The sequence below is a fragment of the Echinococcus granulosus genome (genome assembly GCF_000524195.1).
Source record: "Echinococcus granulosus chromosome Unknown EG_S00091, whole genome shotgun sequence".
Taxonomy (NCBI): domain Eukaryota; kingdom Metazoa; phylum Platyhelminthes; class Cestoda; order Cyclophyllidea; family Taeniidae; genus Echinococcus; species Echinococcus granulosus.
In genome coordinates this window covers 108583-128036 of record NW_020170471.1, presented here as the reverse complement: position 1 = coordinate 128036, position 19454 = coordinate 108583, and the positions used below count along the sequence as shown (strand labels likewise).

The 19454-nt window shown below is 45.0% G+C and overlaps 2 protein-coding genes across 2 annotated transcripts; one reads left to right on the top strand and one right to left on the bottom strand. All coding sequences in view use genetic code 11, as the record gives it.

Annotated features, from left to right (window-relative positions):
* Window positions 1–6283: 6283 nt before the first annotated feature.
* EGR_07936 (Serine/threonine-protein kinase SRPK1) lies at window positions 6284–14402 on the bottom strand (the record flags this gene model as incomplete). The annotated part of the gene is made up of 11 exons (XM_024497185.1): window positions 6284–6523; window positions 8700–9269; window positions 9950–10320; window positions 10395–10557; window positions 10912–11331; window positions 11705–11760; window positions 12806–13102; window positions 13246–13408; window positions 13482–13588; window positions 13629–14059; window positions 14341–14402. The coding sequence occupies 11 exons, from the start codon at window positions 14400–14402 to the stop codon at window positions 6284–6286; spliced, it is 2880 nt and encodes a 959-aa protein (XP_024348383.1).
* A 411-nt stretch (window positions 14403–14813) lies between these two features.
* Window positions 14814–17589, top strand: EGR_07935 (WD repeat-containing protein 92; the record flags this gene model as incomplete). The annotated part of the gene is made up of 4 exons (XM_024497184.1): window positions 14814–14895; window positions 16389–16567; window positions 16634–16750; window positions 16783–17589. The coding sequence occupies 4 exons, from the start codon at window positions 14814–14816 to the stop codon at window positions 17587–17589; spliced, it is 1185 nt and encodes a 394-aa protein (XP_024348382.1).
* Window positions 17590–19454: the final 1865 nt, after the last annotated feature.

Genomic DNA, 19454 nt, shown 5'->3' with positions numbered 1-19454 from the left:
CCTCACATCTGTACCGTCACTGAGCCTCCTTGGAAAAGGCTATTCAGATGATAACAAAATCCATTTTTTCGTAATTCCTTCTAGTAAATAACATGGCAATCAACTTCCGCGGTGGCAGCCCCTGTGCGGTTCTAAATACAGAACTGACTTTTTACCCCGACCGTTCTGGATTTGCTATTAATCACAAATTTGTTAATACGCCCGAACGACCGACAAAATCAAAAATACTTTTTTCAGTCCTTAAAAAGTCCAAAATTTTTGCGCCCTTGGTCAATTCATAGTGGAGTTAAGACATCGCGGATAGTATCAATCCAAACTGGCAGGTGAGAAAAAAAGCGCCACTGGTAAATCCACTACAATTTGGAGAGGCTAAGTTGCTTCTTCCACAATGTTGAAGGTCATTACGAGACTTCTTTTTTTTCCTTTTTTGACTTTACGTCTTTCCAAGGAGAATAATAAAAACAAAAATGACAAATCGCTCCACGATCACCTGACCTGACTGCCTCCCTCAGCAGGGCGATAAAAGTACCGATTTGATGTGCAAATGAGGCAATCTCTGTTAGTAATGAAAATTTAAGAGAGAAGTACAAGTTCCTTGCCCATTATTTCGAAAAAAAGATAAACAGATAATAAAAATCGTTAAAAAATATTGAAGGGTGCCACTCACAATTCTTCATTATTTTCGAGCACTTCGCTGCTAACATTTATTACCTCTAATAAAACGACTGTTGGTGCCCTTCACTCCTCTTTCCTTCCTCCTGGCAGACGTCAATGATTTCTTGATGCAGCGAGCACGCGGATCATCGTAATTGTCACACCATTGCTCCACAAGTGGCAATAAGGCATTAAAATGGCGTTCGTGTGCCACCCTTTAGAGGCAAATTGAAGATAAAAGAATCTCGACAAAAAAACCTACTCATTTATAACATTCATGAGGTGAAAGTCTCTCCCAAGAGGATAGAAGGCGCTCCTGTGAGTGCTGCTGCTATGTAATACTTTGTTTCTGGAAGACGACTTCCACCTCCCCTTAAACAAGTGCATGTATCACCCGAGGAAGTTCCGTTTCCCCTTCACTTTCACCTTCCAACTGTCGAGGTCATCTCACGTGTCTATCTGGCACGCGATGGTCACCAACTGCAGAAATGTCACCAGGGGCATTATGAAGGACGGAAAGAGACAGCATCACTCACTTTATCCAATCCCATCCTAAAGCGCAGCTCTTGACAGGAGCAAATGTTGAGGTGCTATGAGGGGTACCTCGAAACATTTCCAAAAGAGGCGAGGAAGAAGAAGTTTGTCTTGCATACGTTTGAGACGGGTTGAGGTGCTCTTGGGCGCTCAACAAGAGAACAACCGCGTGCACAGTTCACCACACGCAAACAAGAGAAGCATAATGTCATGGGCGTACTCCTGTGGGATCAGGAGAGTGAGATCATTTGAGGTTAACCAATTATATGTTTTTACGCCTAACTTTACCATATATGGGTGTTCCTTATCACATGTCAGTCAGTCAGTCGGCGCTCCGTGTCATAACATCGGTAAGGGAAGTGGTGAACAAATTGAATGACCTGGAAACTTTTGCCACGACCTGTAGGGAGCGTTCATTTTCTCTGCTTCCACTACCACCACTGTCCTGCCTCCTGCCCCCCAGACCTCCTGGTTGCTATGCTTGTGGCACTTAGGTTATTGAATAGTTTGTCATGGGGATTGACGACGTTTTGATGCCACATTTTGGGCAAGGTAGAAAAGTTTTAAACCATGGGATCCTAGTGACATTGTGGAGCACTTTCTACTCGTTCTGATAAGTGGGAGATTAACATGGCGTGTTTGACGTGGGTGGCACCAACACAAGTGGTTTTACATCTCCAATGACATCACATTGATGATGGTGCAACAGATTCGTAAGCATTTAGAAGTAACCAAGACAACAAATAAAAGGCATTTTCTTTCTCAAAGCTCTCATTTTTGAACCGGAAAATAAAAAGTAGTGTGAAATTGGGTCAAACTTTGCCTCATCTCTTCATGCATTTACCTGCTAATTAGACATAGGAAAGGATGGTATGAAGAAAATAAAATCTACTGCATTTTAATAGGTTTTGCGATAGTGATTGAGCCCCTCGAGGTGAGGCGGTGGGAGGGGAGTTGGATGAAACTGCGTTTGGCACAACAGCGACCTCCTTTCTAATTCCCTAACCTCACTAACTCCTCCCCTTCATCGGACCCTTCAAAAAGGTGGACCAATAAACTAGCTTCTCCAGGGGACTCGAGATAATTCCTTGGTCTTCAACAACGGATAAATTAACTAAATTTCTCACCGTGAAAGTGTAAATTCGCTGTGTGAACATCCTGCAGAAGATGGCATTAAAACGAGGTTGACGACAGTGATTAGTAGGCACGTATTGTCACCACAAATGGCATTACTGCAAGTCACTATATGTGCAACAAGAGAAAAAGTAAATAAAAAAGTGAGTGCAAAACGCACCGTAAAATGATGCCCCAAAAGAGGATCGGTCTAGCCACTAGTCAAACGGTGGGGAGAGTAGTCGCAGAGAAGGAGGCCAAAATTTGGCTAAGGGAGTGTTATAGTCATTGATTTTGTTTTAAACGACACGGATGGAAGAAAACACTTTATTGCTTTGTTTAACTAATAACTCTACTCCCAACGACCAGATTTCCGCGTAGTGTCGACTTGATGGGGGAGGATTAGAGCTGTGATGGCTTCTACAACTCCTTCCTGCGTGATTGACCCCATTCGTGGCTCAGCAACCGCCTGTCGGCTCTGAATGCAGGCTATTGAGGTGGTTGCGCCAGCAGCCAGAGGCAGAACAGCGACCTTCATTCACATAGCCGCCATTTTTTAGGGAAGCTGATATGACGAAAGATGGGTTTTATCATTAGGAGCACTTTTTCCCTATTTCCAGAACCTGATGATGGTGCAGAACCCAGATAAAAATACAAACTTGTGATTGACCTTGAAGAGATGGAGTTATCCAAAAGCAGAACGTCCTTTCTCCCTGTTTAAACCAAGGTAAAATTAAGATCGGAAAAACCGAAAATCCCTCTTTAACAATTTACACCTCAAATCTGATGAAAAATTGCGTGTAAAAACGAAACATCTTCATGGCCTCGCTCCCGTCAGGCTACAGTAAGACCAAAAAATTTTGTGCGTGTGCAAAATTTGAAGTGACTTCATCGACCTTGCCCTAAGGTTATCACTGGAGCTCTACCAAGACTAGCACTGTGGAAAAGTGCAAAGTCACCTTCTTCGCGATCTCGGAGCGATTCAAATGCTACCTCCAACTCATTCCTGAGCAAAGCATTCAGAATGTATGCATTTGTTCGTAATGCATGTTTGTTCGAGCGTAACCCCCAAAGCGAGAACCAGCCAGCAATAGGCGGACCTCGTGACTGAGCGGACGCCATTAGTTGAGGATGAGGAGGCCACCTCGGGACCCTTATAACCACAATCCACTGTACCCATCCAACAGATCTGCTCGTTCCAAGGTTATGAAGGTAGAGGTGAATGGGAAAAACACCAAAAATTATTACGTATTCATGTGTATTTTATGCCACAATCTATTTATAGTAGCCGAAATGATTTATTCCTTTGTGAAAACATTTCTTGTTTTATGTATTAAATACGGCGCAACCTTTTTGGCGCGCTCAAACCAAGCCGGAACTTTTGGAAAGTAAAGTTGAAAAACTGATTTGTACTTCTGATTTCTACGCAGTGTTAAGGTAAATCCACGCACAGATGTCACCGTTAAACTAATTCCTGCAAAGCCACTTCGTTATTAGAAATAAGCATCAGTACAACAGAGGCACCTTTCATCGGTAAAAAAAAGGGAAAACCGATCAGGTAACTAGGATGAGATAACATTTTGGGGCTACAAATACTCCTCGAAGCTTGTGCCTCCACACCATATGCACAGGGAAATTTGCCTCTTCTACAATTTCACCTTTGCCCATCCGTTCATTAGCTATCTGGCAATCAGCACCCAGAGGCAGGCAGGCGTTCCACACACCTCCTCTTCTGCCCTCACTGGGTACTGCACTGGTCCAGCTCTTCAGCGTGCCACCATTATCTACCTAGTGAATGTCAACACGCTTAGGTTTAACACCACCTTCGTTGAGGTGGCACTTAATTCAAGACCACAAGATCACTTCACTTATGTCCGTGCAAGCCCAGAGCCGGGAATTCACGAGGAAGGAAGGGAAGGCGCATTGAATAGTGGAAGTAGTAGTACGTAGATTACACAAAGCACGGTATCATCAGAGTAGCAAACCTTCTCACGAAAGATCACGAATTCGAATGATCCGGGTAAGTTTGAACATCCATGATGGAATCATGCCCACCTCTCCCTTCCGAAGCATGATGGTCCACTTTAACTTTCATCTATCCGAGGCGAAAATCAGTCATTAAGAGCTATAAAAATGCCAACCCGTTCTCTGCACACTTCCTGCCGCCTTTGTGATTTACCCGTTCCCATTAATGCAGGCCAATCTGTTGACTTAGGCTAGATAGGCCACAGAGAATTCCGTGGACAAGCTACAACGCTCAAATCAAATTTCGTTGTTCCTTTTGTCCTCTCAAAATATGAGGTGATTTAAAAATCGAGAAAATAAATTTGTCATTTCCAATAAACTGAGGGTGTAACTTCAGATCACCAGATTTGCAGATGGTCCTACCGCCATCACGTCTCTACTTGGTGAAAAACGTGACGACAGAGCAAATTTTACTGATGAACTTCACAGCTCAATTTAAGCGGGTAAAGAAAGGGTGTGATAGCCTTGAATCACTTTTTTCTTCTCCCCTTTTGACGGCAACAATTTGTTGCATTTTGGAGAAAGCATGAATGGGAGCGATTGCGTCAGACAAATGGAGGTGCCAACTTTTTTTGGCACTAGCAAGTGATTATTTACCAGGGAAATTCCATTTTTACAAGACCTGTCAATTTTGGCCGTGATTTGGTCACGTGCTGAGTGACACATTCGAACTGACTCACTGAGCACACCGCATCAGCAAGTGACAAAGGCGCCAGGTTATTTCACACTAGTCCCCTTTTGGTGAATCAACAAGCTGTTTTTGAGAAAGAAAATAAATAAGCCAGAAGCCCGTTTAATGGTCTGGCTTCATTACCAGACACGTTTCTTCATCAAAAAAGGGGGCACAACAGGAGGCAATCCAGGGCGATAAATCGACTCACAGAGGCCATCCGAAGTGAGAAATTGCTCCGATCTATGCTGGGCGTTTTAAAGAGGCATTAAAGTCGATTGAAGGTGGACAAGGGTACTCGAGGTCTGGCATATAGGGCGAATAGAGGCCTTGTGAAACAACTTTGACAGGTAATAGGGCCCTTTAGCACTGCGGAGGTGTCTACAAATCCCTCGTGTTGAAAAGGCGCGTGTATTGTAGGTGAAGAGGAAAGGAGAGAGGATATCCGTGACAGTGCTTACACCCAAGCCTTGCTTCCGTGGAATCGCGAGGGGTCAACTACAAACAACTTACACTCCCTTATTAAGAAAGAAGGAAAAAAGAAGCCAACTAGGTGTGAACATTGGCTTGCGATACCAATAAAAACAGTTCCCGTCTCGTGGCTGCTTTACATCGTGCCAACGGTGCAGGTGGAGGTGAGGGGGGGGGGAGGGCATTAACCTTGTACACCCTCTACGTGTTTATAATTTAATTACAAGTAATCACAGGGTGCGTGTGTGTATGTGCAATGTTTCCTACAGATTAGCAGCACCTGTGAACCTCAAATGGGCCTAGCACAACACATCACGATTGCATGGAAAGTTCACAAGTAAACATATTCACTGTCAGTGTGTTTCCACAGGTCGAATTAAGCAATAGGGAAACACACGGTGTCAAGTCGAGTTGTCATACCCAGCATGTATTTAGAGAGAGTGGCTGTATTGGCGAGCGGTTGCTTGGTCTCGCCTTGGAATCGGAGCGATAGAAAAGTGTCAGTAATGCGTGGTCGCAAAATGTCAACCCGAGTTGGTAGTTCTGTTGTGTAGTGAAATTAATTTCGCATGTAAGTCATTGTCAATTAATTCAAGGAGTGACGAATTACTCGAAGCAGGTACTACCACATGCATGAGTGATCTCGGTGTGGATCACGTCATTGATACCACTTAATGTGAACCTACTCGCATGTTTGTCCCCATCACTCGCTCTCTCTTTCACACACACACACACACACCACCTCTTGCGTAATCAAGCGATCAAATCTGCTATCTAATGAAAAGCAAGTGACACCTTGTTTGTGCACCCAATTCATCAGCCGTCAAGCATCCAGAAGTAGGTAGGCGCCCCACACGCCTTTTCGTCTACCCTCACTAGACCCTTTGGCACGGCACTAGTACAGCACCTCAGCTTCCTATCATCATCTACTCGGTAGAGGTCAATGAATTGAGGTTCGACACCACCGTCGTTGGGGTGACGCTTCACGAAAGATCCTGGGTACACTTTACTTGCAACAGTATGGGCCCAGGGATCAGAGTCTATGTAGCCACACACCTACACACTACCAGTATTGCGTGCGACATCTTGATCACCAGTGTGGAAGAGAGGTCATGTGTCCCACACAGGAGACGTGGCCTGGGCATGGGAAAGTAGCAGTGGTAGCGTAGAAGTATGTAGGTCACACTTACTGCTTACTACAGCGCGTAGCACCGCCACAGTATAGCGTCCCATCTCACGGGAGGGCGTAAAATTAAGTCCCGATTCGAGAGCCAGCACCATCCACGAACCAATTAGTTAAACACAAGACCTGACCCGATGTCTGCAAAGCAGAAAATGAACCAAGTTAGCAGCGGGCAAGAAATCAGTTACTGGCACTAGGAACCCCTGTGGCATGTCGCTTGGTTGACAAATTACCACGGATGAAAGAATCAAGCAAAAGTAAAATTCAAAATACACCAGACTCCAAGCTAGAGGGCTGTCAGTTGCTTCAAACTTCTTCCAAACACACATAGCTAGAGGTTGTAACCTGGCTTGACATGTACGCACTCTTGGCATGATTGATCTCAAGGGCTTGCGGTCAAATGTTCTGAATTCATTTACCACCGCCACCACCGCCTCAACAACGAAGTGAGTGCAATTAAGCTCCACACCCAAGTGTAGCGTCATTCGAATGAATTAACGAACTGCCGAATGCTAATTCTATCCCTAATTATTTTATACATACATTCAAGCATGCTCATAGGTGCCTACCTCGCTCTGCCCACGTTTGGGAATATCACCAAATGTTCGGTGGGAGGAGAAAAAACCCACCTAAAAGTTACTTGCATTGCCAATTCGCAGCCTAGGCTTCGTTGAAGGACACGTAATGCACGTCCCGACGTCAGTACTACGTATCCACATACACACCTTTTAAAAAGGTCAGACGGATGAGTAATCGCAGAACGGTAACAGGTATAGGTGACCTGAATCACATAGACACGTGACCAAACAGATTAGGCCTGGAGAAGTTTAGCGCTCACCAACTCAGGGCAGCCAGGCGCTGTCTACCGGGCAGATCGCAACCAGCTGATTTAATTTGTCATCCGGCTCACACCTCGGGGTAGTAGGAACATAACAGCCGCAATAAACACGGCTTCGATAGCCCATTCCAATAGTTGACCTATTTAAGCTGAACGTCTGACAAATGTGATAGGCAAGCCCAAAATGTCTAGAGAGCGATTGGCGCCAGCAACTTAAAGTCTAGGTGGTCATTTAACCCGCATTTATGGCAATTTCTGGCGAGTTGAAGGAGTAAACAGCCCATGCCGTCGGTGATGCAGTGTTAAATCACCAATCAGCCTCGTGAGCCCAAATGATGTCACGCACACACACACGCAAGGAGGCAACAGTAAAACGAAACAGAGATCACAGAAAAATAATAGTTTTAATTGCAGGTATGAGAAACGGACAGGTTAGCCGCAGAGGTGCGGAGCAGAGACGCACACTGCACATGCAGGGCAATTGTGAGTGAGGCTTGGCCTGCACGCAAAGAAATGAGGAAACGTCTCCCCTTCCTTTTCTTCTCTCTTTCAAAGCTAACCATACACGCATTGACTAACAGGGGGGTGGGGGACGAGAAGAGAGTTGGAGACCGGAGCGACACGCAAAGAGAGGGAATAGAGGGGAGACACAGGCCCGGTGGCATTGACGACTGGCTTGTGGGCAGACACACGAGCGAGTGGACAGAGGTGTAGAGCAGTTGCAGTATATACACAGGTGCCGAAAGTGATAGGGAAAACTTCACGCGATGGCGGGTTGGGCAGTCAGCAAAGCCAACATTATAAAACAAAAGTCCATTAGGGGACGAATGGGGTGTTTAGATGTACGCTTGTGTTGATGAGAGTTAAACTGAAGAAAGACTCAGAGACGGATGAGTGGACAGGATCGAATGGTTTGCGTTAAACTTCTTCATCTTCTTTCTCTTTGTGAAGACTGATCTTCGTTGGAGGCGCGAACAAACGGCAATACGCAAGTGTGCCAAAATCCAGAGCACATACACAGAGAGATAAATGGAGATGGATGGTGGACATGGCAACGGAACGTTGGTGAGAAGTGGACAAGGTTAAAACATTTGAAAGTGAGGAAAGAGATGACCACATGAGGAAAGTTAAGAGGTGGTTGTAAGGGTAGCATTATTTTTGCGATTCCCGTTACTCATAGATATGTCATTTCCTTCTGCTTCTTCCGATACATGACCATTGTGCCCGTCACCACCGTTGTCAAGGTGGGCTGCGGTCTCCATGTCTACCACTATCTCCCCATCCTCCGCCTTGATACTGCTAGTCGAGGAAGTGGCGGCATTGGGTGCGGTCTGTTGCATCTGCTGGCGCTTCTTTCCAGCCAGCAGACCCTTCCAGACCGTTTCGGGACCAAGGGCTTGCATGACATGTGCGATAATGTTCTTCTGGTTCTGTGAAAGACTGGCGGCTAACCGAAGAGCCTCCGGATCGTCGGTGGGAGGAGCGAAGTTACAGCTGTCAAAGCCGTGGTGGTGGTGGTGGTGGCGATGTAACTCAGATTTGTGGTAATCTAGACGATAGCGATCAACATCGGAAGGTGATGAACCGGAAGAAGAACTCCCAGAACCCTCTCCAGAGAAGGCCTCGCCACTGCTTGCACCGCCACCACCCCCATAGTAGTTCATCCTATCACCCGTCATGTAACCACCACCGCCACTACCGCTGCTCGGACTGGGATGCGCATAGTGGCCATAGGGATAGAAGTTGGTGTTCTCATTCGTGAAATGACCACCTGGCACGCTCTAAAATGCAGGATATAAAGCTCAGAAAACAGGCAAGTGACGAAATTACCAAAACGTGAGGCTTGGCGACCAGGGGCTGCAAAACGGCCATTAAATAGGCACGGAACAACATCAGATTGCAGACATCACAGTTCTCGACAGTTGTGCAGTAAACATTCAGAAAAGGGAAAAGACTGTGAATGCCACAGGACAGAACAAGATTACAAAAGGCGTTGGAGAGGATCACTGAGCGGTTCAGCCATCATGATAAGAACAGTGAAGAGAAAAAAGTCCGATATGATTTATGCAAAGCAGTTCGTAGTACGCATACGCTCACACTCACGCAGGACGTACACAAATAAATGCGGAGACGCAAATGCACATTGCCATAAGCCCAATAGTAATGAAACTAAGAGATAAAAACAACAAGAGTACTGACAACGGCAACAAGGTGGTGTTAAACCAAACCGAAAAGGAAGTGAGTGAACCCATGCAACGGAAACAGGCGTGACTGCAAAGTTTACTTGGATAAAGGCAGACTGGGGTGCCGGTGTGGGTGTGAGATCATAGACTTTGCCTTCCCCCGCCTCCCCTTCCTCCTCCAAATCGAGGGGATGGACGCAGTAGGACTGGTATCTAGGCTGCGCCGATGGAGACATATAATGCGCAGGGGGTTGAGAAAAGTAGGAAAACTCGCCCACCTGTTGCAGCTCACCATCCTCCGTGCAGGGATGATGCTGGTGGGGAGGCAGTTGATCGACTCCTAGTTCGCCGTCTATGGAACTGAGTGTGGCGCCCGGAGGTCGTTGGAGGAGAGTGGCGGTGTCGGTAGGAGGCACCTGGTGACAGGGATGTCGAAAAAATTGACCCTCCAGAAAGTCAGCCGGTGCGCCAGTGATCCAGGGGTGTTGAAGACACTCCCAAGCCGTCGCACGCTGGTTGGGGTCGTAGGCGAGCATAGGCTCGAGGAAAGATGTGAAGAGTTTCGCTTCTGACAGCGGCCAATCATATTTCTGCACTAGTACGCTTAGCAGATCCCAGGGCTTCAGGACACGAATGTGACGAAGACAGGCTGCAAAGAACACGTAGAAGTGTGAGCATATAATGACAAAAAACTAGTAAAGAATGCAGCGCAGTAATGCGTACCGCGCTTGTCGAAGAACTCGCGGGAGTATTTGCCTAAAGCGACAATGGAGCGTGGGATGGGGCCCAGGAGTTCGATGATATGTGCAAGGTGATCCTCGTCCCGAGAATACTCCTCTCCGGTGTGCGGATCGAACAAGTAGTCGCCGGTCGCTAGCTCAAAAGCCTAGACGAGCGGCAATAAAGTAGGATAGCACCCAGCTCAAAATAATGCTACTACACATAAATCCTTAAAGCTAGTCCATGGCCACGACACCATAAATCACTCACAATTATCCGAAGAGAGAGGGTACCTAAATACTTACACCAACTATGCTTTTCTGAGAGATTGAACTAAGGAGTCTGCTTCCAGGAGGTACATACGAACTATGAATGTTGACCTGGTGGAAGAACGGTTTACTGGTGGTGTATCAGTTAATACATGATGAAAATAGGACAGGCACACCAACACACTGCCTTGCATTAGATTACCATCAAGACGTAAGATGAAGCTAGAAGGAAGCTGAAATACAGCACATACCGTGCACGCGGTACTCCAGATATCTGCTGGTGTGCTATAGCCTGCACCGATGAGTACTTCCAAAGCTCGATATTGGCGCGTTTGAATGTCCTCGGTGAATTTCTTAAAGGTCCAGCAGGCATTACCAAGATCAGCGATCTTCACCTCAATAGGACAAACCTCCCTGCTAGCGTCCGGCTCTTTGAAAATGGGTTCCAGCAGAAGAGAACGGCGCTTGTCAATGAATCCGGCGGCACCGTTCGCAGTCACCGGACGGACAAACATACTGGCGCGCTTGGCTAGTGCGACCTCGTTAGGACCGCCGCTGCCCCCTCCGTAGGTCTCAGCACCTGGCCGGAGAAGTGAATCGGTCGAGGTTGTGGCGTTCTCTAACTCCGCCTTCTGAATGGCTTCCTTCGATTTGGAGTCATTTCGCGAATCCTGGAGGATTAAAAGTGGGAATGAACGCAGCCAGCTAGATGGCACACGCGCACATGCTGATGGTTAACAAATCATGTAAAGAGACAAACATGTTTAAGTATGTTTATTCTAAATAAAATTTTGCTCCACTTAATAAAATCACGCTAACATCACCGCCTTTTGATAGATTCTAGAGAAAAACAAGAAGTTCATTCTCACATTAGTGAGAGTTAGATGTCGTGTCGAAATCAGCTAGATTTATCGGACTGACACATGCTAGTGAAAAGCACATAACGGGCGCAGTCAAAGCAACTTCAAAATTCACCAGATCGAATAAATGGAGAAAACAACGCAGACGAAAAACGAACAACTGCGCAGATGTATCGAAACGTACATTATCGGTGGATGGGGTCTTCAGCGGCACAGATGCATCCTCATGGTTGTTGCATTCTGTCAAAAAGGAAGAAAAGGATTAGAGCAATTGTAAAGCGTATGACCAAGCAGAAGGTACTAGAAAGATCGTTAAGGAGGTTTCTAGGGGAACAAAATAAAAAATTAATAAATTTGCCCCAGCGCAGAGGCAATTAACAGGGCAATAAAGCCCAGAGATCGGTTAGAAGCAGTGGTTGTTTCGTGCACGAACATGCACACACAGGACACAATGGAGAGACTTTCCAAATAGTAAATACGCTGTCAGAACTAAACAATGAAACAACCGGTAGAGAGGTGGCGGATGATAACACTGCCATTTCACAAAACCACCGAGCAGTGCAAACGGCAATGTAGCTGACAAAACGATTGTAAGCGCGCCTATACTCGCAATAACGCAGACGCGTATGTACCCACACACGTTAGATGCCTGCCTTTGCCATCCTCCGAGAATATAGACATACACAACAGCCAAAATAAACTCAGCTAGTCTGCCTAAAAGGAATCAGACGTCGATAAGAGCCCATCGACACCACCTCTTCATGGCCTTCAATCCGGCAAAAAGCCTAAGCCGATACTAAAGAATGTAGCACTCTACTAGCCACACCGCTCACAAAGAGACGAGGAACAAAGATATCCACGTACGGTGAGATGCGGAATTTTCTACTAAGTGTGGCCGTGCATTCAATCGTCCAAATGGCAATGAGAATCTTCGGCTAATAGAGCGTACAAGGGGCAGTATGGTGCGTCCGATTATTGACCGAGGTTCACCCTCGTCAACACCACCATCACGGTCACCAAGAACGACCACTTTACCGACACCTTTGCGTGACATTTCGAAATCGCAGTTATCAGCCGAGATGGAAGAGGTGGAAGACTCGTCAGAGGCAGCTATAAAACTGGCGGCTCTCTTAAGCGCAGAAACAGCAGCGCTCAAGACAACACCGACTGTTAAAAGACAGGAAGCAGAAGATGAAAGGAGACAGCTAACAAGGTGAGCAAATGACTAAGGGAACCAGATACTGCGTGGGGCACGGGGGAGGGTTATGGCGGTAATATAACTCACCCGAGGGAAGAATGTGAGCAGAGGGTTCGGCCTCGACAGCCGAAGTTGCTGCAGTCGCATCCTGCTGTTCTGTGGACGACTTGGGATTGTCGACGCAGGCCGTGTCGCCCTCAGCGGGTGGGTAGAGAAGCCCCATCTCCCGAAGACGCTGCTCCTGCTCACGACACTCAATCTCTTCTAATTCCTCAAATTCCTGCTCCAATAGCGCCTGCTGCTTCTTCTGTTGCTTCTTGATGCGCCGCTTCTGACCCTTACTTAGCTTATTGCAAAGCATCACCTCCTTGGGAGCGGTACTCACTAAATTAGCATAATCGTTGTTAAGAATTCACAAAGCTTAAGTCAGTAGAATACCTCACAGCTAAAATGCTGAAACTTCGAAGTTGAAAGCTCACCAGTCTAACATCAACAAGAGATTGGGCAGATTATACTACGTAGCTCACCAGCCGAAACTGATAACCTAGCACCCCGTCTTTGAGCGTCGATAGATTCTGCAGCAAGACGCCTCACAGCTGAATCGGAAATGGCAACTAAAATGTTCTCGGGCTTAATATCCGTATGGATGATTTGGCATTTCACATGAAGATAGTGCAGCCCCTCAAGCGTCTAAAATAATAAACGTTACTATACAGGCTAAAGGCACAAAAGGGGAACCTCAGAATGACGACCGAAGGCCTACCTGTCTAATTATTGTGCGAACGTTCTCAATTGGAATGCCACGATAGCCTGAGCGTATTATGAGCTTCAGAAGATTGTGACCCAAGACCTCGAAAACCATACAAACATCTACGTAAAAGGGATATAAAAGAAAGGCGCGTAAACATACGAAGTCCGTTAACTCCGGAAACTCTAAATTCATCGAGTAACTGGACGGTTTTATTGCGAAACGGATGATCCGGATCAGCGTCACGAACACAGGTCAAAAGCTTAATCTCATCAAGCGCAGTTTCGGTGTAGTGAGCGGCACTCTTCACTACCTTCATGGCGACAAATCGCTTAGCAACGAGATCCCAGCAAAGCCAAACAGTGGAAAAGTGGCCCCAACCAAGCTTCCTTACGACGTGATAGCGCCCATTGTACATCTGCCCGATCTTGACTGGGTGGTAGCCACCTTTGACATAATCCTGCGGATCCTCCTGCTCATCGTTGTCACTACCCAAAATACCCTCTTCCTCGGGATATTCATCGACTTCGGCTTCACGGTCAAGAGGAGGGGAGTAAGATTTCACCAAATTGGCTTGGCCAGCATCTCCATTGCTAAAAAGGGACGTCACAGATAACCATAATTTTGAAGACCTTGGTAGATTCAGTAATTAAATTATAAAAAACACAACCGCAAAGTAGATACTCAAGTAGTGTAAGTGGAACAAGAAAACAGGTCTCGTATGAAAACTTCCTCAAAGACTAAACCAAGGCGAATCAGGGAAACACTAATTCAGGCTCTGTGTCGACTAACAGCACATTCAAGTACGAGCAAATTGCTAGTAAACAGTAAACCGATTTTCCAAAAACATCTGCTGACCCTACATGAAACTCACCACTGCTTTGCAGCAAGCTTTTGCTGCTTGTTTTTGTCCTTGTTCTTCTTCTTATTTGGCATCGTAATCCACTTTACAGCAAGTATGCAAACTAAGAATTTGATTTATTTAGTGTAATTCAAATTGCCAAAATTGCGCTAGTACGCAGCGAGGTGCTAATTCCTCATGCCAGTGAAAATCAGTGAGGGATGAAAATACGAATCAGTCAAAGGAGCCCGCAAAGTGATTAAAACAAATAGACAATCAGATCATAAAAGTGAAATATTAAACGAGCATGAGAACCAGGTCGTTGGAAGATTTACAGGCCAAATCTCCAAATTTTTTTCGTACATTAGATTTACTGCTTATAGTGTAGTTAATTCCAAGAAAATTCACAGATGGGATTCGTTCATAACTGAGTAATTATGGACTCAAACAAATAAAAGCGCCTTGGAAACAGTGGTCGCAATCACATGTTTATTCTTTTTTAACAGATGTGCTTATCAACGCTGCGAATATTTTTCAAAAAGACGTTTATAACACGGTTTGTGGTTGCATTTGTACGGTGGTCTAAAAGTTTGTTCTTTGGGATTCGCAGGATGGCAATTAAATTGTTCTCTATAAATATGTGCCCTCAAAATTTTCATTAAATCACAGGGTTTGTGTGAAGTCGTAAAAACGCGTACTATTTTCGAAGACTATTTATTGCCAGTAAACACCTTTTGATGGCCTAGAAGCATGGTTGAAAAACTATAACACGCACACGAGTGTGCAATGACTGGGAATAATAGTGCAAATATTGATCAAACACAGCTAAATTAGCGCCGTTTTATGACAGTTGTTTGCTTTGGTAGACTTTCCAAATGTGCCTGGGAAGTGCCACCACTTTTTAGCGACGAAAGCATTTCGATTGTTTTACTATACATTAAATACCTTTTAATCTAAGTACGTCTCTGTTGTATATTTGCGTATATGCATTTTGTGCATAGTCTTTTTTTAATTAGGTTCTTGCCAGTTATTTCTTTGAATATCCTGAGTATTTTTGATAAATTATTAGTCTTGACGTGAATCTCTTACACTTTGATATGCACAAACTTTTCACACAGTTAAGGAGGCTTCATTAGGTTTCTTTTTCGGACAAAATGATTGCATCGCTAGAACCAGAAGACATCTTAAATAGATTCCATGTTCTACAAAATTACAAATATATCTCAACCTCTAATCCTTGATTTCATGCAGCTTGCTGAAATATTCCAAAAAAACATGAATCGTCTTATTATTGATTACCGTGCTTATCACCCAAATAGATGACTTCTTCCTAAAACTAGTTAATTTGGTAAACTTATCATAGCTGTACAACTAACGTTTTAACCACGCAATATCCTGGCAACGGTATTTGATTCCGTACGATTTGGCTTTTGCGCGCGTGTGATGTTCTGGTATGTCGCCGATTAGGAGTTTTCTTATACGCTTACCACTGTTCCAGAATGTTCACGTAATTTATTAGGCCACTGGAAGTGGTTTTATTCCTTAAAGCCCTTTCGTCCCAACTCAGCGACTAGGTGTTTCATTATTTTTTTATCCTTAGATGTTAGCAAGACTCTACTATTCCTTTTATTTCATACCGCGTGTTCCTCTTTTATCTTACGAAAATGAATTTTACCTGTTGCACATGACCTATTCACTAATCATTACCTGCTTATCCATGCGACCAAAAACCATGTGCTTGTTTTTAGCACTCACTCTTTAAAAACCTTGCAAATCACTTTGATAAACTAGTTTTTCATTCTACCATCGATGTGTTAATCCACTTGGTATCTACCTGTTTTGCAGTAATCTAACTGAATTTAGCCCATTGATGTCTTGTTTTATTTGTTTCGAATCCACTCCAATGCGTAAATTACGTTCGCAAAATATTTCAAGTTTTGTGGATTTTCTCAAACGAAAAGCACAAACTCTGCGATCGCAGAGCAAAAGCGTTATTAACGGCCTTTGATTCCACTCATAATTCGTTATCATTTCAGTTTAAACTGTTTAATTAACTGTTATCATTTCCGTTTATGTGCCAGCTCTGATGGACAAGCCTCAAATTATCGGTCATCTGCATAAAGCCCTAAACTACACACTTTTTGACTGCAAATGGCTTCCAGTTAGCACTAAATTTGTCGTGGTTGGTTCCAATCCACGTGACACTGGGCAAATTCAGATCTTTGACGTCACGGCTACCGATCTCAAACTCGTCCTAGAGGTGTGTTTCCATTTTTCACCCACTTTACCTAACTGCTACATAAGTAGTATTTTTTTGTTCTCCCAGGCGGAGAAATCTAAGTCTTACAAATGCTGCACTTTCGGCGCCTCTCGTCTTCCTAACGCTCATCTTGCCACAGGAGCATTTGATGGCCGCATGGCCATCTGGGATTTGGACACGGGGGTCGACTGGATGCTCCACTCTACGCTGTCAAGGCTCACGGGGAGATAATCAACGCCATTGACGGTGTAGGTGGTCTAGGAATTGGTGAAGGGGCCCCTGAGATCGCCACGGGCTCCCGCGACGGTTGTGTGAAGGTCTGGGACCCCCGTCAACCCAAGACTCCTGTAGTCACCATAGGGCCCAGTGATGAACAGGGTGGTGGTGACACGTCGGTGGTAGCTCCACGCGATTGCTGGACCCTAGCCTTCGGTCACGCCTACAATATCCACGATCGTTGCCTTGTAGCTGGCTACGACAATGGAGATATTAAGCTCTTCGACCTCCGAGCTATGCGCGTGCGATGGGAGACAAATGTGCGCAATGGAGTGTGCTCGGTTGAGTTCGATCGGAAGGACATAGACATGAACAAGCTAGTAGCGACTACGTTAGAGTCGAGGATTTACGTCTTTGATATGCGCACACAACATCCACAGCATGGTTTCGCCTCATTGACAGAGAAGGCGCACGACTCGACTGTATGGCAGGTGCGACATTTGCCACAACAGCGTGACATCTTCATGACTACGGGAGGGAATGGGTCACTGTGCTTGTGGAAGTATCACTACCCAATGAAGCGTCAGAGAATGGTGAAAATGCCAGCAAGCGACGGAGAAGGAGAAAAGGAAAGAGAGGTGGCTGAAGGTGTAATGGGAAAGGTTGAATTGCTGCAAAATATCACTCTAGCCTCCCAGCCCATTGCCAGTTTGGATTGGTGCAAAGAAAAGATGGGACTGGCGGTGTGTGTCGGTTTTGATCAGGCACTTCGATTACTCATTGTGACAAAGCTGAATCGAGTGTAAAGAGAATATGCTTCTCTCCCTCCCTGTTTCTTCTGTAAATATTAATCAGTTTTCTTTAATTGATTTTCAACTGTTGATTAAAATGTATTATTCCCCTTGAAAGGAGAAATGAACACGTACTGGCGAAATGCCTAGTGTGCATATCACTTTTTTGCCTGTCATTAACACTTCTGAGCTTTGGAGGCTCACTATCATGACTTCTGGAAAAAGTTGACCACCATAGACCAGGATTTTTTTGGATTTTACTCATCCTATCTAGTCTTTGTAATACCATCCAGTGTAATCGGTTGGTAGATGTTTATGAGGAAGATATGACAACTATTTGCGATGCCAAAGTAAGGTGGGAATATTCGGAATGACAAAAGTTTTAAATTAACTAGTCTTAAATTCTTTATGCTGTTTCAGTACTGTGCAGCCTAGGAGTAATGGGAAAAAAGGCCTCTTGTTCAGTAGTACCTGGGCTAGACTCTTTCCCACTCATTAATGCATCTCAGTATTGACATTACTTTTCTTGAAGTCAAATATTTTTTTTGTCAGAGGTATGAAGTCTTGTGTTTTCTTGTAAGGGTAGAACTCTTGTTCCACTGATTGACTAGTTCTTTTTCACAAAAAGGTGCCTTTCTCGCAGACATCTGAGGTGTGGCAGAATGTACTGAGTAGACAGATGTCGGGTTCAATTATATACGACCCACCACACACAAAGTCAACCAATTTTTCTTAGAATTGAAGTTCCAAAACTTTTTCATGTCGATGTAAACCACTTGTCTCGTCATCGTTTGCGTTAAATAGGACTATTTTTCCTGGCACTTGGCACGTTGCCAAATACTCTAATCAGTGTTACCTCCCCAGTATAGACCAACTTGGCACCTCCTTCTCTTTGGCACAAAGTAGATCGTAACTTCTCTGATTCAAGGAGTGATAATTTTTTCATGCCTCCTGGTACCCTTCCGTACAAAAGGAAACTACTTATTTGGCTTAGTCCTTGGGAACTCGAGGGGGATTGATGCCCCTTGGGTCCTCGTCCGCAGTTTGGAACTACACGGGCAAGTCATTCTCCTGATGTAATCAAGCAAGAGGCAGCAGCAGAAAAAAAGGCGCCCCTATGCCCATTTTTGTGGCATTCGGAGGTAACTTCACATGCGATTCTTCTATTAGTAGTTAATGCGTAACTCGCTTGATTCTATGCCTTTGAGATTGAATCGCAAAGTCTGTGAAGTGTTTATGTGGATTCGCTGTAGATATCGCCTTATTTACAGATTTCTCGAAGTTTTGCTTTCAACAAAGTTGTCTCTGAAGTCATTAGCAATGGAAGGAGGTGTGAAGGTGACTTGATCATCGACGAGCATAAAAAAGGCTGAATGAGTGCGCTCCAGTTGTCACCTGGCAGGGAGAGCTTGCATAGGCAAGTACCGGGATAAAACAAACATAATTCCACTGCACACACAAACAAACCCGACTGGGCCTTCTTAGGGTTGTCACATGAACGAGAATTTCTTGATGAAATTGAGCCATATCCGACGACCCTGCCCAGCCGAGAGCTTAACTTCGATTGTACCATGAAGGCTCTGGTGGCAAGCAGCACGTTGATGGGATTATTTACAATCCCAGAAAAGGGTTTTCTGTTTCAAGGTTTTAGAAATTTCTGTCCAGAAGTTAAATTATTCAACAGCTTAGAGACTTTCTTGGTGTGTTATCCTCATTGACCAAAATGATGTGGAGATGCGGTCCATGTGTACTAGCAATCACGGTAAGGTCAAGGCCACTCATTATGACCTAATTATGTGAGAATAGTGTCCATCTTGGAAGCACAGTAGTCCATCCAACAACCATGTACTCACACGCTCTATACCTTGTGAACCCACCTT